The sequence below is a fragment of the Gopherus flavomarginatus genome, chromosome 18, assembly GCF_025201925.1.
Source record: "Gopherus flavomarginatus isolate rGopFla2 chromosome 18, rGopFla2.mat.asm, whole genome shotgun sequence".
Lineage (NCBI taxonomy): Eukaryota > Metazoa > Chordata > Testudines > Testudinidae > Gopherus > Gopherus flavomarginatus.
Window position 1 is genome coordinate 376,726 of NC_066634.1, and position 22,693 is coordinate 399,418.

The 22,693-nt window shown below is 71.6% G+C and overlaps 1 protein-coding gene across 5 annotated transcripts in view; it reads left to right on the forward strand.

The window, feature by feature from the left end:
* LOC127036362 (plexin-A3-like) overlaps positions 1-22,693 on the forward strand; it is a 39,455-nt gene that overhangs the window by 12,337 nt on the left and 4,425 nt on the right. For 3 of the 5 annotated variants that reach the window (XM_050927156.1, XM_050927157.1, XM_050927159.1), the window contains 18 exons: positions 2,776-2,890; positions 4,212-4,412; positions 9,456-9,552; positions 9,705-9,895; positions 12,827-12,972; positions 14,480-14,600; positions 15,477-15,613; positions 16,019-16,219; positions 17,524-17,617; positions 18,052-18,291; positions 18,679-18,822; positions 19,228-19,462; positions 19,827-19,966; positions 20,344-20,600; positions 20,934-21,000; positions 21,214-21,360; positions 21,758-21,917; positions 22,467-22,570. In XM_050927156.1, coding sequence (XP_050783113.1) covers positions 2,776-2,890; positions 4,212-4,412; positions 9,456-9,552; positions 9,705-9,895; positions 12,827-12,972; positions 14,480-14,600; positions 15,477-15,613; positions 16,019-16,219; positions 17,524-17,617; positions 18,052-18,291; positions 18,679-18,822; positions 19,228-19,462; positions 19,827-19,966; positions 20,344-20,600; positions 20,934-21,000; positions 21,214-21,360; positions 21,758-21,917; positions 22,467-22,570 — 2,797 coding nt within the window. The remainder of the gene's footprint in view (positions 1-2,775; positions 2,891-4,211; positions 4,413-9,455; positions 9,553-9,704; positions 9,896-12,826; positions 12,973-14,479; positions 14,601-15,476; positions 15,614-16,018; positions 16,220-17,523; positions 17,618-18,051; positions 18,292-18,678; positions 18,823-19,227; positions 19,463-19,826; positions 19,967-20,343; positions 20,601-20,933; positions 21,001-21,213; positions 21,361-21,757; positions 21,918-22,466; positions 22,571-22,693) is intronic. The other 2 variants (XM_050927158.1, XM_050927160.1) reach the window with 2 other exon arrangements.

Below are 22,693 nucleotides of genomic sequence, written 5' to 3' on the forward strand. Positions count from 1 at the left end.
CCCTCACTCCCGACCCGCAGCCCCTGGCCCTGCCCCTCACTCCCGACCCGCAGCCCCTGGCCCTGCCCCTCACTCCCGACCCGCAGCCCCCGGCCCCGCCGGCGCCCCTCACTCCCGACCCGCAGCCCCTGGCCCTGCCCCTCACTCCCGACCCGCAGCCCCTGGCCCTGCCGGCGCCCCTCACTCCCGACCCGCAGCCCCCGGCCCCGCCGGCGCCCCTCACTCCCGACCCGCAGCCCCTGGCCCTGCCCCTCACTCCCGACCCGCAGCCCCCGGCCCCGCCGGCGCCCCTCACTCCCGACCCGCAGCCCCCGGCCCTGCCCCTCACTCCCGACCCGCAGCCCCCGGCCCCGCCGGCGCCCCTCACTCCCGACCCGCAGCCCCCGGCCCTGCCCCTCACTCCCGACCCGCAGCCCCCGGCCCCGCCGGCGCCCCTCACTCCCGACCCGCAGCCCCCGGCCCTGCCCCTCACTCCCGACCCGCAGCCCCCGGCCCCGCCGGCGCCCCTCACTCCCGACCTGCAGCCCCCGGCCCTGCCCCTCACTCCCGACCCCGCAGCCCCTGGCCCCACCGGCGCCCCTCACTCCCGACCCGCAGCCCCCGGCCCCGCCGGCGCCCCTCACTCCCGACCTGCAGCCCCTGGCCCTGCCCCTCACTCCCGACCCGCAGCCCCCGGCCCCACCGGCGCCCCTCACTCCCGACCCGCAGCCCCCGGCCCCGCCGGCGCCCCTCACTCCCGACCCGCAGCCCCCGGCCCCGCCGGCGCCCCTCACTCCCGACCTGCAGCCCCCGGCCCTGCCCCTAACTCCCGACCCGCAGCCCCCGGCCCCACCGGCGCCCCTCACTCCCGACCCGCAGCCCCCGGCCCCGCCGGCGCCCCTCACTCCCGACCCGCAGCCCCTGGCCCTGCCCCTCACTCCCGACCCGCAGCCCCCGGCCCCACCGGCGCCCCTCACTCCCGACCCGCAGCCCCCGGCCCCGCCGGCGCCCCTCACTCCCGACCCGCAGCCCCCGGCCCTGCCCCTCACTCCCGACCCGCAGCCCCCGGCCCCACCGGCGCCCCTCACTCCCGACTTGCAGCCCCCGGCCCCGCCGGCGCCCCTCACTCCCGACCCGCAGCCCCCGGCCCTGCCCCTCACTCCCGACCCGCAGCCCCCGGCCCCGCCGGCGCCCCTCACTTCCGACCCGCAGCCCCCGGCCCTGCCCCTCACTCCCGACCCGCAGCCCCCGGCCCCGCCGGCGCCCCTCACTCCCGACCCGCAGCCCCCGGCCCTGCCCCTCACTCCCGACCCGCAGCCCCCGGCCCCGCCGGCGCCCCTCACTCCCGACCCGGAGCCCCCGGCCCCGCCGGCGCCCCTCACTCCCGACCCGCAGCCCCCGGCCCCGCCGGCGCCCCTCACTCCCGACCCGCAGCCCCCGGCCCTGCCCCTCACTTCCGACCCGAAGCCCCCGGCCCCGCCGGCGCCCCTCACTCCCGACCCGCAGCCCCCGGCCCCGCCGGCGCCCCTCACTCCCGACCCGCAGCCCCCGGCCCCGCCGGCGCCCCTCCCGACCCGCAGCCCCCGGCCCCGCCGGCGCCCCTCACTCCCGACCCGCAGCCCCCGGCCCCGCCGGCGCCCCTCACTCCCGACCCGCAGCCCCCGGCCCCGCCGGCGCCCCTCACTCCCGACCCGAAGCCCCCGGCCCTGCCGGCGCCCCTCACTCCCGACCCGCAGCCCCCGGCCCTGCCCCTCACTCCCGACCCGCAGCCCCCAGCCCCGCCGGCGCCCCTCACTCCCGACCCGCAGCCCCCGGCCCCGCTGGCGCCCCTAACTCCCGACCCGCAGCCCCCGGCCCTGCCCCTCACTCCCGACCCGCAGCCCCCAGCCCCGCCAGCGCCCCTCACTCCCGACCCGCAGCCCCCGGCCCTGCCCCTCACTTCCGACCCGAAGCCCCCGGCCCTGCCGGCACCCCTCACTCCCGACCCGCAGCCCCCGGCCCCGCTGGCGCCCCTAACTCCCGACCCGCAGCCCCCGGCCCTGCCCCTCACTCCCAACCCGCAGCCCCCGGCCCCGCCCCTCACTCCCGACCCGCAGCCCCCGGCCCCGCTGGCGCCCCTCACTCCCGACCCGCAGCCCCCGGCCCTGCCCCTCACTCCTGACTCGCAGCCCCCAGCCCCGCCAGCGCACCTCACTCCCGACCCGCAGCCCCCAGCCCCGCCAGCGCACCTCACTCCCGACCCGCAGCCCCCGGCCCCGCCGGCGCACCTCACTCCCGACCCGCAGCCCCCGGCCCCGCCGGCGCCCCTCACTCCGGACCCGCAGCCCCCGGCCCCGCCGGCGCCCCTCACTCCGGACCCGCAGCCCCCGGCCCCGCCGGCGCCCCTCACTCCCGACCCGCAACCCCCGGCCCTGCCCCTCACTCCCGACCCACAGCCCCCGGCCCCGCCGGCGCCCCTCACTCCCGACCCGCAGCCCCCGGCCCCGCCGGCGCCCCTCACTCCTGACCCGCAGCCCCCTCACACTCTGTGTGTGGAGGGACCCTGTGTCTCTCATTGGGGGGTGGGGGGGGCAGATGGCTCCTTGGTGGGGCCGGGCTAATATAATCCCCTCCCCCACTTCCTCCCATGAAAACACGAGAGGGCGGTGGGGGGCAGTGGTGCCAGCATTGTCCCTGGCCGCAGGGAAACAATGGGTCTGGGAAGGGGGGGGGGCGCCCAACATCTGGGGCATGGGGGTCAGTCGGGTGGGGGAGGGGGAGATTCCCCCCCCCTTAACCCTTTGCTGCCCTCCCCAGGTGTCTGTCCTGTGTGAGGAGCCGGTTCGCCTGCCAGTGGTGCAAATATCGGCACGTCTGCACCCACAATCCCCGGGAGTGTGCTTTTGCTGAGGGGCGGGTCAGCACCACTGAGGTGGGTCCCTGTGTAACCAGCCCCCTGCCCCGCCCCAGAGCCAGACATATCTCTGCACCGGGTGAGGGGTCCCTGGATAACCGTCTCCTGGTCCCACCCCACAGGGGCCCTGTCCCAGCACCAGGCAACGGGCCCCTGGTAACAGCCCCTGCCCCCCGCCAGAGCCAGCTGCATACCGGGGCTTTGAGCTGGATCCTAGCTGCGGAGGGGAAGGGATGGCAGATGTCAGACCATGCGGCTGCCCCTAATGGAGCGTAATTGGCTGTGGCGGGATCGATGGGACGGGGGGACCCCGGCTGGATCGATGCGCCAGGCGGTGCCCTGTGGTCAGGATAATTGATAGCGCCAGGGCTGTGGTTTGGAGTAGCGGCCGCAGACAACGCCCAGGGCCATGCAATGGGGCCCTGAGGACTCGAGGGAGGGGAAACTAGCTTTCGCTGCCTCCCTTCTGCCCCCCCTCCCCAGTCAGTCTCTGAGCCACTTCCCCATAATCAGTGTCTAACAAGTGGGGGCAGGGCTGGGCTGGCAGGGGGCTGCGGGTAGGGAGTGAGGGGCACCGGCAGAGCTGTGTGGGGCAGGGCTAGCAGGGGCTGCGGGTCGGGAGTGAGGGGCACTGGCAGGGCTGGGGGGGAACAGGGCCGGGCTAGCAGGGGCTGCAGGTCGGGAGTGAGGGGCACTGGCAGGGCTGGGGGGGAACAGGGCTGGGCTAGCAGGGGCTGCAGGTCGGGAGTGAGGGGCACCGGCAGGGCTGGGGGGGAACAGGGCTGGGCTAGCAGGGGCTGCAGGTCGGGAGTGAGGGGCACTGACAGGGCTCGGGGGGAACAGGGCCGGGCTAACAGGGGCTGCAGGTCGGGAGTGAGGGGCACCGGCAGGGCTGGAGGGGAACAGGGCTGGGCTAGCAGGGGCTGCGGGTCGGGAGTGAGGGGCACCGGCAGGGCTGGGGGGGGAACAGGGCTGGGCTAGCAGGGGCTGCGGGTCGGGAATGAGGGGCACCGGGAGGGCTGGGGGGGAACAGGGCTGGGCTAGCAGGGGCTGCGGGTCGGGAGTGAGGGGCACCGGCAGGGCTGGAGCGGGTGCAGGGGTGGAAGGAAGTGGCTCTGGGGATTCCTTTCCTTTATTGCCAGTGTCCCCCCTACAAAAAAAGAGCAGCCCCTCCCCCACCAAGTAACAATTAACCAGCTGCGGTTGCCATGGCAGCGCCCAGAGATCCAGGATCCTGTATCTCCAGCTCCATCCACTGGCGCTGGGGGGCCTGGGAGCCCGGACTCCTGGGTTCTCCCGGCTCTCCCCAGCCAAGGTCCCCATGACTCTCTCTCCCCAGGGCTGCCCGGAGCTGCTCCCTGCGGGCGAGATCCTGATCCCGGTGGGGGTGCTGCAGCCGATCACGCTCCGGGCCAAGAACCTGCCACAGCCGCAGTCGGGCCAGAAGAACTACGAGTGCGTCTTCGCCGTGCAGGGGCGGCGCCAGCGGGTCCCAGCCGTGCGCTTCAACTCCAGCAGCGTGCAGTGTCAGAACAGCTCGGTGAGCCCCCGGCCGGGCCCCTGCCCCCCGCTATCTCCCGGGCCTGGATCCCCCGCCCCCCGCTAGCCCCCTGGCTGGGTCCCCTGCCCCCCCGCTAGCCCCTCGGTCCGGGCCCCCGCCCCCCGCTAGCCCCCGGGTCTGGATCCCCTGCCCCCCGCTAGCCCCCTGGCTGGATCCCCTGCCCCCCGCTAGCCCCCGGCCGGGCCCCTGCCCCCCGCTAGCCCCCTGGCTGGATCCCCTGCCCCCCGCTAGCCCCCCGGCCGGGCCCCTGCCCCCCGCTAGCCCCCGGGTCTGGATCCCCCGCCCCCCCCGCTAGCCCCCCGGCCGGGCCCCTGCCCCCCGCTAGCCCCCGGGTCTGGATCCCCTGCCCCCCGCTAGCCCCCCGGCCGGGCCCCTGCCCCCCGCTAGCCCCCGGGTCTGGATCCCCCGCCCCCCGCTAGCCCCTCGGTCCGGGCCCCCCGCTAGCCCCCTGGCTGGATCCCCTGCCCCCCCGCTAGCCCCTCGGTCCGGGCCCCCCGCTAGCACCCCGGCCCGGGCCCCCCGCTAGCCCCTGGCTGGATCCCCTGCCCCCCCGCTAGCCCCTCGGTCCGGGCCCCCTGCCCCCCGCTAGCCCCCTGGCCCAGGCCCCCGCCCCCCGCTAGCCCCCTGGCTGGATCCCCTGCCCCCCGCTAGCCCCCTGGCTGGATCCCCTGCCCCCCGCTAGCCCCCCGGCCCGGGCCCCCCGCTAGCCCCCCCGGCCCGGGCCCCCCGCTAGCCCCCGGGCCTGGATCCCCTGCCCCCCTGCTAGCCCCCCGGCCTGGATCCCCTGCCCCCTGCTAGCCCCCGGGCCTGGATCCCCTGCCCCCCCGCTAGCCCCTCGGTCCGGGCCCCCCGCTAGCCCCCGGGCCTGGATCCCCTGCCCCCTGCTAGCCCCCCGGCCCGGGCCCCCGCCCCCCGCTAGCCCCTGGCTGGATCCCCTGCCCCCCTGCTAGCCCCTCGGTCCGGGCCCCCCGCTAGCCCCCTGGCTGGATCCCCTGCCCCCCCCGCTAGCCCCTCGGTCCGGGGCCCCCGCTAGCCCCCGGGCCTGGATCCCCTGCCCCCTGCTAGCCCCCCGGCCCGGGCCCCCCGCTAGCCCCCGGGCCTGGATCCCCTGCCCCCTGCTAGCCCCCCGGCCCGGGCCCCCTGCCCCCTGCTAGCCCCTGGCTGGATCCCCTGCCCCCTGCTAGCCCCCCGGCCCGGGCCCCCACCCCCCGCTAGCCCCTGGCTGGATCCCCTGCCCCCCCCGCTAGCCCCCCGGTCCGGGCCCCCCGCTAGCCCCCGGGCCTGGATCCCCTGCCCCCTGCTAGCCCCCCGGCCCGGGCCCCCGCCCCCCGCTAGCCCCTGGCTGGATCCCCTGCCCCCCCGCTAGCCCCCCGGCCCGGGCCCCCGCCCCCCGCTAGCCCCTGGCTGGATCCCCTGCCCCTCCACTAGCCCCTCGGCCCGGGCCCCCCGCTAGCCCCCGGGCCTGGATCCCCTGCCCCCCTGCTAGCCCCCCGGCCCGGGCCCCCTGCCCCCCGCTAGCCCCCTGGCTGGATCCCCTGCCCCCCCCGCTAGCCCCTCGGTCCGGGCCCCCCGCTAGCCCCCGGGCCTGGATCCCCTGCCCCCTGCTAGCCCCCCGGCCCGGGCCCCCGCCCCCCGCTAGCCCCCTGGCTGGATCCCCTGCCCCCCTGCTAGCCCCCCGGCCCGGGCCCCCCGCTAGCCCCCGGGCCTGGATCCCCTGCCCCTCCACTAGCCCCTCGGCCCGGGCCCCCCGCTAGCCCCCGGGCCTGGATCCCCTGCCCCCCTGCTAGCCCCCCGGCCCGGGCCCCTGCCCCCCGCTAGCCCCCTGGCTGGATCCCCTGCCCCCCTGCTAGCCCCCCGGCCCGGGCCCCCCGCTAGCCCCCGGGCCTGGATCCCCTGCCCCTCCACTAGCCCCTCGGCCCGGGCCCCCCGCTAGCCCCCGGGCCTGGATCCCCTGCCCCCCTGCTAGCCCCCCGGCCCGGGCCCCCTGCCCCCTGCTAGCCCCCCGGCCCGGGCCCCCGCCCCCCGCTAGCCCCTGGCTGGATCCCCTGCCCCCTGCTAGCCCCCCGGCCCGGGCCCCCCGCTAGCCCCCTGGCCCGGGGCCCCGGTCCCCCCAGCCCCCGGGCCTGGATTCCCTGCTCCCCTGCTAGTCCCCTGGCCCGGGCCCCCTGCCGACCGCTAGCCATCAGGCCTGGATCCCCTGCCCCCTTGCTAGCCCCCTGGAACGGGCCTCCTGCCCCCCGCTAGCCCCCGGGCCTGGATTCCCTGCCCCCTTGCTAGCTACCCGGCCCGGGCCCCCTGCCCCCCGCTAGCCACCAGGCCTGGATCCCCTGCCCCCCCGCTAGCCCCTCGGCCCGGGCCCCCCGCTAGCCCCCGGGCCTGGATCCCCTGCCCCCCTGCTAGCCCCCAGGCCCGGGCCCCCTGCCCCCCGCTAGCCCTCTAGCTGGATCCCCTGCCCCCCCGCTAGCCCCTCGGCCCGGGCTCCCCGCTAGCCCCCGGGCCTGGATCCCCTGCCCCCCTGCTAGCCCCCTGGCCCAGGCCCCCTGCCCCCCCGCTAGCCCCCGGGCCTGGATTCCCTGCTCCCCTGCTAGCCCCCCCGGCCTGGGCCCCCTGCCCCCCGCTATCTCCCGGGCCTGGATACCCTGCCCCCCTGCTAGCCCCCCGGCCCGGGCCCCCCGCCCCTTGCTAGCCCCCGGGGCTGGATCCCCCGCCCCCCGCTAGCCCCCCGGCCCGGGCCCCCGCCCCCCGCTAGCCCCCTGGCTGGATCCCCTGCCCCCCCGCTAGCCCCTCGGCCCGGGCCCCCTGCTAGCCCCCTGGCCCGGGGCCCCGGTCCCCCAAGCCCCCAGACCTGGATTCCCTGCCCCCCTGCTATCTCCCCGGCCCGGGCCCCCTGCCCCCCTGCTATCTCCCCGGCCCGGGCCCCCTGCCCCCCGCTAGCCACTAGGCCTGGATCCCCTGCCCCCTTGCTAGCCCCCTGGCACGGGCCCCCTGCCCCCCGCTAGCCCCCAGGCCTGGATTCCCTGCCCCCCTGCTAGCCCCTTGGCCAGGGCCCCCTGCCCCCCTGCTAGCCCCCCGGCCCGGGCCCCCGCCCCCCGCTAGCCACCAGGCCTGGATCCCCTGCCCCCCTGCTAGCCCCCTGGCCCGGGCCCCCTGCCCCCCCAGCCCCCAGGCCTGGATTCCCTGCTCCCCTGCTAGCCCCCCAGCCCGGGCCCCCTGTCCCCCGCTAGCCCCCTGGCCTGGGCCCCCTGCCACCTGCTAGCCTCCCAGTCTGGACCCCCTGCCCCCCGGTAGCCCCCTGTCCTGGATACCCTGGCCCCCTGCTAGCCCCCTGGCCCAGGCCCCCTGCCACCTGCTAGCCCCCTAGTCTGGACCCCCTGCCCCCCGGTAGCCCCCTGTCCTGGATCACCTGCCCCCCCACTAGCCCCCCGGCCCAGGCCCCCGCCCCCCACTAGCCCCTGGCCTGGATCCCCTGCCCCCCTGCTAGCCCCCTGGCCCGGGCCTCCTGCCCCCCCAGCCCCCGGGCCTGGATTCCCTGCTCCCCTGCTAGCCCCCCGACCCGGGCCCCCTGCCCCCCGCTAGCCCCCTGGCTGGATCCCCTGCCCCCCCACTAGCCCCCCGACCCGGGCCCCCTGCCCCCTGCTAGCCCCCTGGCCTGGATCCCCTGCCCCCCTGCTAACCCCCTGGATCCCCTGCTAGCCCCCCGGGCCCGGGCCCTCTGCCCCCCCGCTAGCCCCCTGGCTGGATCCCCTGCCCCCCCACTAGCCCCTCGGCCCGGGCACCCTGCCCCCCGCTTGCCCCCGGGCCTGGATCCCCTGCCCCCCCGCTAGCCCCCCGGCCCGGGCCCTCTGCCCCCCGCTAGCCCCCCAGTCTGGACCCCCTGCCGCCCTGCTAGCCCCCTGGCCTGGATCCCCTGCCCCCCTGCTAGCCCTCCAACCTGGGCCCCCTGCCCCCCTGCTAGCCCCCTGGATCCCCCGCTAGCCCCCCGGCCCAGGTCCTCTGCCCCCCCGCTAGCCCCCCGGCCCGGGCCCTCTGTCTCCCCGCTAGCCCCCCGGCCCGGGTCCCCTGCCCCTCCCGCTAGCCCCCAGGCCCAGACCTCTTGCCCCTCCCGCTAGCCCCCTGGCCCAGACCCCCCGCCCCCCCCCACTAGCCCCCTGGCCTGGATCCCACCAGCCCGGCTCCCTTTGCTCCTCAGCCACATGCGGAGTCAGGGCACCGTGGTGACACCCTTTGCACCTGCACCCCTCCCACTTCTGAGCACCCTTTTTTTGGGTGGAGGGGCATCATAGACTCATAGACTCATAGACTCTAGGACTGGAAGGGACCTTGAGAGGTCATCGAGTCCAGTCCCCTGCCATCATGGCAGGACCAAATACTGTCTAGACCATCCCTGATAGACATTTATCAGCTTGTGTCCGGCCCCAGTGATGAGGGAGGGGCATTCAAGCTGGGTTCAGCCAGACCCCTGGGAGGGTGGGAGAAAATTTTGGGCCCTGCTGTCTGGCTGAGAGGGGGATGGGCGGCTGGGAGGTCTCTAACCCAATGGGCTCTGTGTCAGGGCCCAGTGCCAGACACTCCCCCCGCCAGCCATCAACTCCCCACTGGCTGCAGGCCCACAGCCAGCAACGTGCTGGGGTTAAGGAGCTGCTTGTAAATGTCTGAGCTGGGCTGCGGGTCAGGAGTGAGGGGCACCAGCAGGGCTGGTGGGGGCAGGTCCAGGCTAGCAGGGGCTGCGGGTCGGAGTGAGGGGCACTGCAGAGCTGGTGGGGGGTGGGATATGTTTGATGTTTCACCCCTTGTAGGGGGGGATGCTCTGTTGCTAGGTGACATGACAGTTGCCATCTCTGTTGCTAGGAGATGCCTTGGTACCTCCTTTTAACCCTTTGCGGTCCTGTTGCTCTCTCCCTGCCTAGCCCCAGGGCTGGGGGGCAGCGAGGCTGCTCCCCTGTGGCTCTCCATGCCCCCCACCTCCCTGTCTATACCTCACCCCCTCCACTGCCCTGCTCTGACCCCCTGTTCTCCCCCCAGTACTGGTACGAGGGCGACGCGGTTGGGGAGCTGCCTGTGGACTTCTCCGTCGTCTGGGACAGCGACTTCCCCATCGACCAGCCCCCCGGCTTCAAAGGTCCAGGGGGCTGCACCCTGAGGGGGCGGGGGCTGGGTCAGAGTGGGGAAGTGTCATGGGGGAGGGGTGGGGAGGGCAGTGCCCAGGGGAGGGGTGTTGGGGGGTGGGGGACAGGGGGGCTGCCTGTCTCTGACCCCCCTCTCTCCCCCCAGCCCTGCTCTACAAGTGCCCAGCCCAGCGCCCCAGCTGTGGGCTCTGTCTCCGCTCCGACCCACGCTATGAGTGCGGCTGGTGCCTGGCCGAGCGACGCTGCCTTCTGCGCCCCCAATGCCCAGCCCCCAAACTCAACTGGGTGCCCCCCGGCCGACGCGGGGCTCGCTGCAGCCACCCCCGCATCACCCAGGTAACCCCCCCCCACATCACCTGGGTAATGCCCCCCCCCCGTTAGACTCACAGATCGTGCCCACTCGTGGCCCCAAGCGGTCCATGGGAGGTGCCCCTTTCAGTGTGACAGCCCTTCTCGGGGGGCCACTCTCCCTCGGGGTCAGGCCCCTCCAACTCCTGGAGCTGCACCTCTCTGAATGTTAGCACGTCTGTCTCTGCTGTGGGCCCCCCCCAGGGAGTCCCCTCACTCTGGGCCCTGGGGGCCTCCACCCCCGCAGGGGATAATCCCCCCATCCCACCCCCTCGTGTTCTCTAGCCCGGAGTGACTCTCAGCCAGCATAAAACAGGAGGGTTTATTGAGAGTTGAATCCAGCACAGGAACCTCTCAGGGCCTCAGGCCTGGCCTCCCTCAGCCCAGCACATCCCAGTCCCCCGGCAGCCAAGGGGGCTTTTCCTGCTCCCTCACCAGCCTAGAGCCCCCCTGCTTCCCAGCTGGGCCTCTGTCTTCTCTCCAGGTAAGCAAGCTCGTAAAACCAGAAGGCCTGGGTCTCCTCTCCTCTCAGCCCCCCTCTGGCCAGAGCCGGCTGGTCAGGTCACCGGGGTCCTCTCCCCACAGCCCATTGTCCCCCATTGGCCAGAACCAGCTGCGACTCCTGAGCTGGGCATCCAGGTCACCAGTCACTGGGGTCTCCATCCTCCAGGCCATCGGCCGGGGTCCCAAGTTCCCTCTCGGGTCCTGTCCCCCAACAAATTCCCTCTCCCCTCCCCTCGTTAAACCAGTAACACCCAGGGACACTGAGGGCTTGGCTACACCTGCAGCTGTGCAGCGCTCCCGCGGCAGCGCTTTGAAGTGCCAGTGTGGTTGCGGCGCAGCGCTGGGAGAGAGGACGTGAGAGTTGGCGCGGTGCTGGGGGTGAGGACGTGAGAGGTGGCGCGGTGCTGGGGGAGAGGACGTGAGAGTTGGCGCGGTGCTGGGGGAGAGGACGTGAGAGTTGGCGCGGTGCTGGGGGTGAGGACGTGAGAGGTGGCGCGGTGCTGGGGGAGAGGATGTGAGAGTTGGCGCGGTGCTGGGGGAGAGGACGTGAGAGGTGGCGCGGTGCTGGGGGAGAGCTCTCCCAGCGCTGCGCGTACTGCACCTCCCCGAGGGGATTAGCTTGCAGTGCTGGGGGAGAGGACGTGAGAGGTGGCGCGGTGCTGGGGGAGAGGACGTGAGAGTTGGCGCGGTGCTGGGGGAGAGGACGTGAGAGTTGGCGCGGTGCTGGGGGAGAGGACGTGAGAGGTGGCGCGGTGCTGGGGGAGAGGACGTGAGAGGTGGCGCGGTGCTGGAGGAGAGCTCTCCCAGCGCTGCGCGTACTGCACCTCCCCGAGGGGATTAGCTTGCAGCGCTGGGAGAGAGGACGTGAGAGTTGGCGCGGTGCTGGGGGAGAGGACGTGAGAGGTGGCGCGGTGCTGGAGGAGAGCTCTCCCAGCGCTGCGCGTACTGCACCTCCCCGAGGGGATTAGCTTGCAGCGCTGGGAGAGAGGACGTGAGAGTTGGCGCGGTGCTGGGGGAGAGGACGTGAGAGGTGGCGCGGTGCTGGGGGAGAGGACGTGAGAGGTGGCGCGGTGCTGGGGGAGAGCTCTCCCAGCGCTGCGCGTATTGCACCTCCCCGAGGGGATTAGCTTGCAGCGCTGGGAGAGAGGACGTGAGAGTTGGCGCGGTGCTGGGGGAGAGGACGTGAGAGGTGGCGCGGTGCTGGGGGAGAGGACGTGAGAGTTGGCGCGGTGCTGGGGGAGAGCTCTCCCAGCGCTGCGCGTACTGCACCTCCCCGAGGGGATTAGCTTGCAGTGCTGGGGGAGAGGACGTGAGAGGTGGCGCGGTGCTGGGGGAGAGGACGTGAGAGTTGGCGCGGTGCTGGGGGAGAGGACGTGAGAGGTGGCGCGGTGCTGGGGGAGAGGACGTGAGAGGTGGCGCGGTGCTGGAGGAGAGCTCTCCCAGCGCTGCGCGTACTGCACCTCCCCGAGGGGATTAGCTTGCAGCGCTGGGGGAGAGGACGTGAGAGGTGGCGCGGTGCTGGGGGAGAGGATGTGAGAGGTGGCGCGGTGCTGGGGGAGAGGACGTGAGAGGTGGCGCGGTGCTGGGGGAGAGCTCTCCCAGCGCTGCGCGTACTGCACCTCCCCGAGGGGATTAGCTTGCAGTGCTGGGGGAGAGGACGTGAGTTGGCGCGGTGCTGGGGGAGAGGACGTGAGAGGTGGCGCGGTGCTGGGGGAGAGCTCTCCCAGCGCTGCGCGTACTGCACCTCCCCGAGGGGATTAGCTTGCAGCGCTAGGAGCTGCGCTCCCAGCGCTGGGGCACTGTTTACACTGGCGCTTTGCAGCACTGTATCTTGCAACGCTCAGGGGGGTGTTTTTTCACACCCCTGAGCGAGGAAGTTGCAGCGCTGTAAAGCGCCAGTGTAGCCAAGGCCTGAGTCCCACCCCCTCTGCATGCAAACCACTGGAAAACACAGAAAACCCCAAGAACCTCCCCCACTTCGTCACACTGCCCCCTCCCTGCAGCATCCCGGTAACAGCCCCCTCCCCAGCTCTCCAAGGTAACAGCCCCCTCGCAGTGCCCCCAAAATGGTGGCTCCCTGTGCCCACCCCACTGGAACCCACACCCCAACCGCAGCCAGGCCCCATCTCTGTTGTGGACACTCCCTAGCTCTGCTGCCTCACCTGGGGGGGTTCATGTGGTTTGGGGGCCTGGGCGGGGGTGGAGGGGTCTCTGCCCCACTGACTCCCCTGGGCTCCCCCAGGTGGTGCCGGTGGCAGGGCCCAAGGAGGGCGGCTGGGAGTGGGGGTGGGGGGGTCTCTGCCCTACTGACTCCCGGGCTCCCCCAGGTGGTGCTGGTGGTAGGGCCCAAGGAGGGCGGCTGGGGGTGGGGGTGGGGGGGTCTCTGCCCCACTGACTCCCCCGGGGGTCTCCCAGGTGATGCCGGTGGCAGGGCCCAAGGAGGGCGGCACGCGGGTGACGGTCGAGGGGGAGAACCTGGGGCTGCAGTTTCACGAGGTCGTGGTGCGCGTGGCCGGCGTGCGCTGCAACTCGCTGCCAGGCCAGTACGTCCCTGCCCAGAGGTGAGGGGGGCAGTGGGGGCAGGGGGAGGAGGGGGATGTCAGATGAGGTCGGGCGGGGGGAGCTGGGATGCAGGGGGGTCAGGCGAGGACGTGTTTGAATGGGCGGGAGCTGGGGGGGTTGGGAGGGCGAGCTGGGACACAGGGGGTCTCAGGCAGGGGCGTGTTTGATCGGGTGGGACCTGGGTGGTCAGGGAGGGGGGGCTAGGATGCGGGGGGGGTCAGGCGGGGGCGTGTTTGATCAGGCAGGAGCTGTTACGGGTTGGGTGGGGGGAGCTGGGACACATGGGGGTCAGGCGGGGGCATGTTTGATCAGGCAGGAGCTAGGGGGTCGGGTGGAGGGAGCTGGGACACGGGGGGGTCAGGTGGGGACGTGTTTGATCAGGTGGGAGCTGGAGGGGTCGGGAGAGGGAGCTGGGATGCAGGGGGGGTCAGGCGGGGGCGTATTTGATCGGGCGGGAGCTGGGATGCAGGGGGTCAGGCGGGGACGTGTTTGATCAGGGGGCAGCTGGGACGCAGGGGGTCAGGCGGGGACGTGGGAGCTGGGACGCAGGGCGGGTCAGGCGGGGACGTGGGAGCTGGGGGGGAGCTGGGACGCAGGGGGTCAGGCGGGGCCGTGGGAGCTGGGGGGGAGCTGGGACACGGGGTCAGGCGGGGCGTGGGAGCTGGGGGGGAGCTGGGATGCAGGGGGTCAGGCGGGGACGTGGGAGTTGGGGGGGAGCTGGGATGCAGGGGGTCAGGCGGGGATGTGGGAGTTGGGGGGGAGCTGGGACGCAGGAGGGTCAGGTGGGGACGTGGGAGTTGGGGGGGAGCTGGGACGCAGGAGGGTCAAGTGGGGACGTGGGAGTTGGGGGGGAGCTGGGACGCAGGGGGTCAGGCGGGGATGTGGGAGCTGGGACGCAGGGGGTCAGGTGGGGATGTGTTTGATCGGGGGGCAGCTGGGACGCAGGCGGGTCAGGTGGGGGTGTGTTTGATCAGGCGGGAGCTGAGGGGGTCAGGAGGGGGAGCTGGGATGCAGGGGGACTCAGGGGGGCCTATTTGATCGGGAGGGAGCTGGTAGGGAGCTGGGATGCAGGGGGTCAAGCGGGGTTGTGTTTGATCGGGCAGGGGCTGGGGGGGAGCTGGGACACGAGGGTCAGGCAGGGACATGTTTGATCAGGTGGGAGCTGAGGGGGTCGGGAGGGGGAGCTGGGACGCGGGGGGGTCAGGCGGGGGTGTGTTTGATCAGGCAGGAGCTGAGGGGGTCGGGAGGGGGAGCTGGGATGCAGGGGGGGTCAGGCGGGGGTGTATTTGATCGGGCGGGAGCTGGTGGGGAGCTGGAATGTAGGGGGTCAGGCAGGGACGTGTTTGATCAGGCGGGAGCTGGGGGGTCGGGAGGGGGAGCTGGGATGCAGGGGGGGTCAGGCGGGGGTGTATTTGATCGGGCAGGAGCTGAGGGGTCGGGTGGGGGGCTGGGATGTGGGAGCCGGGGGGGCAGGAGCCAGGGGTCTCACCCCCGTGTTCCCCCCAGACTGGTGTGCGAGATGGAGGAGTCGCTGGTGCCCGACCCCCCGCCCGGCCCCGTGGAGATTTGTGTGGGTGACTGTGGTGTCGACTACCGGGCCCACTCCCCGATTCCCTTCACCTTCGTGGTACCAGGGCAGGGCCTCCGTGAGGAAAGGAATTCTGGGGGGAGGGGGCTGTGGGGGGAGGGGAAAACTGTGGGTCATTGGGGGGTTGTGGGGTGGCCTGTGGGGTCTGTGGGGGGAACAGGGTAGTTGTGGGTCATAGGGGAGTTGTGGGGGGTGGGAGCGGCTGGGGGGTGGCCCGTGGGGTCTGTGGGGGGAGCAGGGTAGTTATGGGTCATGAGGGTGTTGTGGGGGGTGGGAGGGGCTGAGGAGTGGCCCGTGGGGCCTGTGGGGGGGCAGGGTAGTTGTGGGTCATGGGGGTGTTCTGGGGGTTGGGAGGGGCTGGGGGATGGCCCGTGGGTCTGTGGGGGGAGCAGGGTAGTTGTGGGTCATGGGGGTGGGAGGGGCTGGGGGGTAGCCCGTGGGGTCTGTGGGGGGGCAGGGTAGTTGTGGGTCATGGGGGTGTTCTGGGGGTTGGGAGGGGCTGGGGGATGGCCTATGTGTCTGTGGGGGGAGCAGGGTAGTTGTGGGTCATGGGGGTGTTGTGGGGGTGGGAGGGGCTGGGGGGTAGCCCGTGGGGTCTGTGGGGGGGCAGGGTAGTTGTGGGTCATGGGGGTGTTGTGGGGGTGGGAGGGGCTGGGGGGTCGCCCGTGGGGTCTGTGGGGGGGGCAGGGTAGTTGTGGGTTATGGGGGTGTTCTGGGGGTTGGGAGGGGCTGGGGGATGGCCTATGTGTCTGTGGGGGGAGCAGGGTAGTTGTGGGTCATGGGGGTGTTGTGGGGGTGGCCCCTGGGTCTGTGGGGGGAGCAGGGTAGTTGTGGGTCATGGGGGGTTGTGAGGCATGGGATTGGCTGGGGGGCTCTGTGTGCATTTACCCCCATAACTGCTGTCTCCCGCCCCAGACCCCCAGACTGCGGGGACTGAACCCTGCGGGGGGGCCAGTGTCAGGGGGAACCCGCATTACCCTCACTGGGACCCATCTGGACGCGGGCAGCAGCGTCAACATCTCATTGCAGGGGGCACCCTGCCAGCTGCTTAGGTACTTGGGGGGGGGGGCAGGCATGGGAGGTGGTGGGGCCTGGATGACAGTGGGGGGTGGGGGGAGCCGGGGGGGACATGGATGAGTGGGTGGGGGGAGCAGAGAGATGGGGCGGGCTGGGTGTGGCGGGGACAGGGATAGTGGGCGGGGCATGGGGGTGGAGGGATGGGGTTGTGGTGGGTTGCGGGGACAGCCATGAGGATGGTGTGGGGAGACAGGGATGCGGGGCGGGGTGGGTGTGAGGAGACAGGGATGGGGGCAGGATTAGGGTTGTTGGTATGGGGGCAGGTGGTGGGAATTTTGGGGCAGGGGATGTTGGGACGGGGGTGGGTAGGTCAGGACTCAGTGGGGAGATGTGGGGCAGAGGGGAATTTGAGGGGTCTCTCACTTTCCCTTTTCTGGCAGGAGGGACCCTGAGGAAATCATCTGCCTAACACCCCCGTCCATGCTGGGCCCTGGTCCAGCCCCCTTCAGTGTCTTCATCGACCGTGCCAGCCTGGCCCCCCCCGAACCCCCCAATGGCACCACCAGCCCCCCCGTCCTGATCTTCCGCTACACCCCCGATCCGGCGGTGACCCACGTCGAACCTCAATGGAGCATCGTCAAGTAAGAGACCCCCCACTGTCCCCCCTTGTGTGCCCCATCCTTGTCACCCCCACACAGCCCTCTGCTGACCCCCCCCACTGCGCCCACCTGCCCCCTGTGCCCCATCCCCCTCCGCACACCCATACTCCCAGCCCCCTGACCTCCACACCCCTGCCATCCCCCGGTGCCCCCCTTCGCCCCGTCCCCCTCCCCACGCTCCCAGCCCGCTGTGACACAGGTTCATGTAACCCATGTCCAGCGGGGTGCACCACAGGTGGGGCCAGGGGGCTCCGTCCGGGCCCAGTTCTGGTCCTGGTCCGTCGCCTCAGGCCACGTTGATCCATTCACCCCACGCCCGGTGCGGCCTGGTCCCCCCCGTCATGGAGTCCCCGGGCGATGCTCTGGAGCTGCTCCCCACCAAGCCAGGCAGGACTCTGGGGAGCCTCCTCTCTCGGAGCAGACTGTCCCCAGGGCGAGCAGCTTCGCCAGCTTCTACCATCCTGGGTCTCTCCTTGGAGCATTCAGCATGTGCCCCTCCGTGCGCTTCTCACAGCGAGTCCGCCCCGGCGGGGTCCTGCGGGGGCCACAGGGTCCTGCCCCCCCACTGCGCAGTCAGACGTGGCTCTCAGCCAGCCAGTGACACAGAGGTTTATTCGATGGCAGGAACAGGGTCTAACACAGAGCTTGTAGGTACAGCGAACCAGACCCCTCGGCCGGGTCCATTCTGGGGGGCAGGGAGCTTAGACCCCAGCCCTGGGGCTCCCTCCATTTTCCCAGCCAGCTCCAAACTGAAACTCTCCAGCCCCCTCCTCTCCCTTTGTCTCTCTGCCGGGCCAGGAGGCACCTGATCTCTTTGTGCTCCAACACCTTCAGCTGGCACCTTGCAGTGGGGGGGGGGGCCCGGAGCCAGGGCATTGGCCATTCTCTGCATACAGCCTCACACGGGCCCCCTCGGGCTCTGCACCAATCACACCCCCTTATCCCACCAGCTAGATTAAGAAAAGCATAGGGGAAACTGAGGCACTCACACAATATTCAGAGAAACCATTAAGAATGGTCCCACTTCGTCACACCCTCACAGCCTCTGGCCCTGGTGAGCATCTTGGTGTTGGCACTGAGCTGGGCTGGGTGGGGTCCCAGCATCCAAGCAGGGCGCAAGGTAGCTGTGGGGGGGCAGGGCAGAGGGTAGCTGTGATGCGGGGGGAAGGACATGGCCCGACTGGCAGGAGACGAGCCACAGCCCAAAGGGCCACCTCCCATGCCAGCCCTCACCCACCACCAAGCTGCATTCCCCCGGGGGGGCTGATGTCTTCCCCCCCCTCCAGCGGCAGCACCAGCCTGACAGTGACTGGGACCCACCTGCTGAGCATCCAGGAGCCACGTGTCCGAGCCCTGTACGGGGGCGTCGAAACCGTCAATGTGAGTCATGCCCCCATGACGAGGGGGGGAGGGCAGGGGACTGGGGTGAGGGGAAGGGGAAGGGGACGCAGCGGGGGTCCATCAGCTGGGGACAGGGGATCTGAGTGGGGTGGGGAGACGAGGGAACAGTTCTGGAGGGGACGGGACAGTTTCCTGCAAGGGAATCCTGAGCCTCCCGATCCACCCCCCTTCAGCACTCGAACTGATAGACCCATAACTTTTCCCTGCTGTCCCCCCGGATCAGACCCCCCCAGCTTGTGCCCTGTGCCTTCCCCACGGAATCCCCCGACATGCTGCTCCCCCCATTCCTGGACGCCCCTGCTGGGCTGCTGAACCACTCAACACGCTGACCATACCCCCGAACTGCTGCCTCCGCCCGGAGTCGTGTCCCCCCCGTTCCCAGCCATCCCCACTGACCCTCTGCCTCCCTGCAGAGCTGCCGGGTGCTGAATGACTCTGTCATGCTGTGCCAGGCGCCTGGCATTGTGCTGGGGGGGCGGGAGCTGCCCGCGGCGGGGGCCTCCCCTGACGAATTCGGCTTCCTGCTGGACCATGTCCAGGCGGCTCGAACCCTCAACCGCTCGGCCTTCACCTACTACCCTGACCCCCAGGTCGAGCCCTTCAGCCCTGCGGGGGTGCTGGAGGTGAAACCCGGCTCCCACATTGTCCTCAAGGTATGAGGGGAAGGGGGGCTAGCAAGGGCTGCAGGTCGGGACTGAGGGGCACTGGCAGGGCTAGGGGGCAGGGCTGGACTAGCAGAGGCTGCAGGTCGTGAGTGAGGGGCACTGGCAGAGCTGGGGGGGGTGGGGAACCCAGGGTTGGGCTAGCAGGGGCTGCAGGTTGGGAGTGAGGGGCACCGGCAGAGCTGGGGGGCAGGGCTGGGCTAGTAGGGGCTGTGGGTCAGGACTGAGAGGCACTGGCAGGGGTGGGGGGGGTGGGGAACCCAGGGCTGGGCTAGCAGGGGGCTGCGGGTTGGGAGTGAGGGGCACCATTGGTGCTGTGTCTGGCTCGGATACCTGGGTCCAATCTCCCTCCCCCTTTCACTGTCCCACCCCCCACAGGGCAGGAACCTGATCCCAGCAGCTGCTGGGGGGGCCCGTCTGAACTACACGGTGCTGATTGGGGGGGAGCCCTGCGCCCTGACGGTGTCAGAGACCCAGCTGCTCTGCGACTCGCCCAGCCAGACAGGGGAGCAGCCAGTCACGGTGCGTTGCTGGAGGGCATAGCCAGGGGCTCCCCCGGGGCGTGGGGCTGGGGGCACGTGTCCTGTGGGGGGGGGCAGCCCCTAGCTCTGTGGTGTGGGGGCAGGACATGGACGGGGATCAGAGATCACAGGGCGTTGGGCAGGTGAGCAGTCCCTCTTGGGGAGCTGTGGGGGGAGGTTACTTCTGCAGGGTGCGTTTGGGGGGGACAGACTGAGTGGCGGGGCTGGGAGGGGGTTGTCTCATCAGAACCATGGGGGAATTTGTACCCCCCCATTGCAGATCTGGGAGGGTTGCCAAAATGTTGGGGGAGGTGCCCCCGATCCCCTCTCCCACATTCTGGGGGGTTCATTCCTGGAAAGTTGGGGGCACCCCCCTGTCAACCTCCACTCCCTCCCCTTGTTCCAGATCCTGGTGGGGGGCCTGTCCTTCTCGCCCGGCTCCCTGCACATCTACCCTGAGGCAGCCCTGCCCCTGGGAGCGCTGGTGGGGCTGGGCGCAGGGGGGTCCCTGCTGCTCCTGGCCATTATCGGGGTGCTGGTTGCCTACAAGCGCAAGACCCGCGACGCCGACCGGACCCTTAAGCGGCTGCAGCTGCAGATGGACAATCTGGAGTCACGGGTCGCGCTGGAGTGCAAGGAGGGTGAGGCTGGTGGGCGGGGAGGGGCGGCAGGAGTGCAGAGAGTGGGTTGGACTGGGGGGCTGGAGTGCAGGGAGGGAGGGGGACGCAGGCTGCGGTGGGGGAGGGATAGGAGGCAGAAGGGGCCCTGGGTATGGATTGAGAGGAAGGGGGGACTGGGAGAGGGGCTGGGGCTCTGGGCAGAGGGGGCTAAGATGAGGGGTTTGGGTTGGAGGGAAGGAGCACAGGGCTGGGGGGTCCTGCTGTGATGCTTGGCAGGTGCCGAGTTGGGGGGCAGGAGACGTTGGGATGGGGGGCAAGCAGTTGCCCCTGCATGGGAGAAGGGCAGGGGTGGGGGACCCCCCCTGACCCCTTCGCCCTCCCCCAGCCTTTGCAGAGCTGCAGACCGACATCAATGAGCTGACGAACAACCTGGACGGGGTGAAGATCCCATTCCTGGACTATCGGACGTACGCTCTGCGGGTGCTGTTCCCTGGCGAGGAGCCCCCCATGCTGCGCCATGGCCACGTGAGTGGGGGCCGGGCCAGGGTGGGCTGCAGAGCAGAGAGGAGGGTCTGGACTGGGGGGCAGAGCGGGGGGCTGGGGGGTAGAGCGGGAACTGGGCTGGGCCAGGGGGACTGGAGGGCAGAGTGGGGGACTGGGCTGGACTAGGGAGCACAGCAGGGGGCTGGCCCTGGGGTTCTGGGGGGCAGAGCGGGGGGCTGGGGGGTAGAGCGGGAACTGGGCTGGGCCAGGGGGACTGGAGGGCAGAGCAGTGGCTGGCCCCGGGGTTCTGGGGGGCAGAGCAGGGGGCTGGGCTGGGGGGACTGGTGGGCAGAGCAGTGGCTGGCCCCGGGGTTCTGGGGGGCAGAGCGGGGCCTGTATCTCACCCCCTGCCCCCCCAGGCGCCCCCCGGGGCAGAGCGGGGCCTGCGGCTCTTCGGGCAGCTCCTGCATTGCCAGCCCTTCCTGCTGACCTTCATCCACGCGCTGGAGGGGCAGCGCGGGTTCTCCATGCGGGACCGGGGGGCTGTGGCCTCCCTCACGCTGGTGGCCCTGCAGGGCCGGCTGGACTACGCCACTGGCGTCCTCAAGCAGCTGCTGGCCGACCTCATAGAGAAGAATCTGCAGAACCGGGCCCATCCCAAGCTGCTGCTGCGCAGGTGGGGCCTGGGGAGCTCCCAACCCCCCTGGGACCGCCCCCCATTCCCCTGGGACCTCCCCGACACCCCCGGGGCTGCCTGGGACCCCCCGTTCCCCTGGGACCTCCCTGACACCCCCGGGGCTGCCTGGGACCCCTTGTTCCCCTGGGACCTCCCAGGACCTCCCTGAATCCACCCATTTCCTTGGGACCCCCAAGATCTCCTCTGTTCCCCTGTAACCCCAGAACCCCCATTCCCCGGGCCCCCATTCTGCCACAGGGGAGACCCCCCCCGACACCCCCTGTGACCCACAGTAACCTGGACTCCTGGCTCCCCGGTCTCTCCCTCCCCCAGGACGGAGTCAGTAGCTGAGAAGATGCTGACAAACTGGTTCACCTTCCTGCTGCATCGGTTCCTGAAGGTGAGAGAGGGGTGGGGGCTAGGAGCCCCCCCGAACTCCTGGGTTTTCTCCCCGGCTCTGGGAGGGGAGCGGGTTCTGGTGGTCAGAGCAGGGGGCTGGGAGCCAGGACTCCTGGGTTCTCTCCCGGCTCTGGGAGGGGAGTAGGGGCTGGTGGTCAGAGCTGGGGGGCTGGAACCCCGGACGCCTGGGTTCTCAGCAGTAATGCCCCCCCAGGAGTGTGCTGGGGAGCCGCTGTTCCTGCTGTTCTGTGCCATCAAGCAGCAGATGGAGAAGGGGCCGATGGACGCGGTGACGGGGGAGGCGCGGTACTCGCTGAGCGAGGACAAGCTCATCCGCCAGCAGATCGACTACAAGACCCTGGTTGGCTGGGGGCAGGGGGCCGGGGGGGCTGTCGGGCTGGGGGACCCTATTTGCCCAGGCGCTGGGCCGTGCCCCAGCTGTTATCAGAGCCCTGGGGAGTGACCTCTCTGGCCCCACGCATCTCCCAGGGTGCCCGGGGGCCCTCCTCCGACCCTGTGTCCCCCTGTCTGTGTGTCTCCAGCAGCCCCCCAAAATCCCATTCGCCCCCTGGCACCCAGCATTGCTTGTGGGGGCTCTGGGCATGTGTCATTCCCCCACCCATGGGTCACTCCCTCCGGGGATGGAGAAACCAAGTCACACCTCTGCTAGAAACTCCCAGGGGGTAGGGGCTGGAAGGGGGGGGAGGGAAGGGGGACTCAGACTGAAGGGACCCCCCCTGACCTGCCATCCCCCCCAGACGCTGTACTGTGCCAGCCCCGGCCCCCCTGGTGGCCCCGAGGTGCCCGTGAAGGTGCTGAACTGTGACACCATCACCCAGGCCAAGGAGAAGCTGCTGGACGCTGTGTACAGGGGGGTCCCCTATTCCCAGCGCCCCCGGGCTGACGACACGGAGCTGGGTATGGGGGAGATGGGAGGTACCGGGGGGTCCCCTATTCCCAGCATCCCCAGGCCGACGACACGGAGCTGGTACAGGGGAGATGGGGGGTACTGGGGGGTCCCCTATTCCCAGCACCCCCAGGCCAACACAAAGCTGGGTACCGGGGAGATGGGGGGTATCTGAGGTTCCCTACTCCCAGTGCCCCCAGGCCGACCACACGGAGATTGGTACGGGGGGTACAGGGGGGTCCCTGTTTCCTGCACCCCTGGGCCGACGACACGGAGCTGAGTACGGAGGAGATGGAGGGAGTACAGGGGGTCCCCTATTCCCAGTGCCCCTGGGCCGATGACACGGAGCTGAAAATGCCAGGGGGGGCCACTGGGGAAGGGGTAATGGGGCTTTGGGGCCCAGGGGGGCTTGGGTTATGTAGGAGGCGCAAGGGGGGGAGGCCCGGGGCACAAGGCTGCCTCAGGGGAGGCTGGGGGGTGGGGGGCAGGTGTTGCTGCCCAAGGGGTGTTTGATGGGTGTGGGGCTGTATTTGGGGGTCTGACACACACCCCGTTCCCAGAGTGGCGCCAGGACCGGTCGGGCCGAACTCTCCTACAGGATGAGGATGCGACGAGCCGCATCGAGGGCGACTGGAAACAGCTCAACACTCTGGGGCACTACCAGGTGGGGCGGGGACCCCCAGAGCCCCCCACCTCCTCCCAGCTGCCCAGAGCCCCCTGTAGCTCCCTGCTCCCCATCCACACCTCAACTACCAGGTGGGGCGGGGACCCCCAGAGCCTCACACCT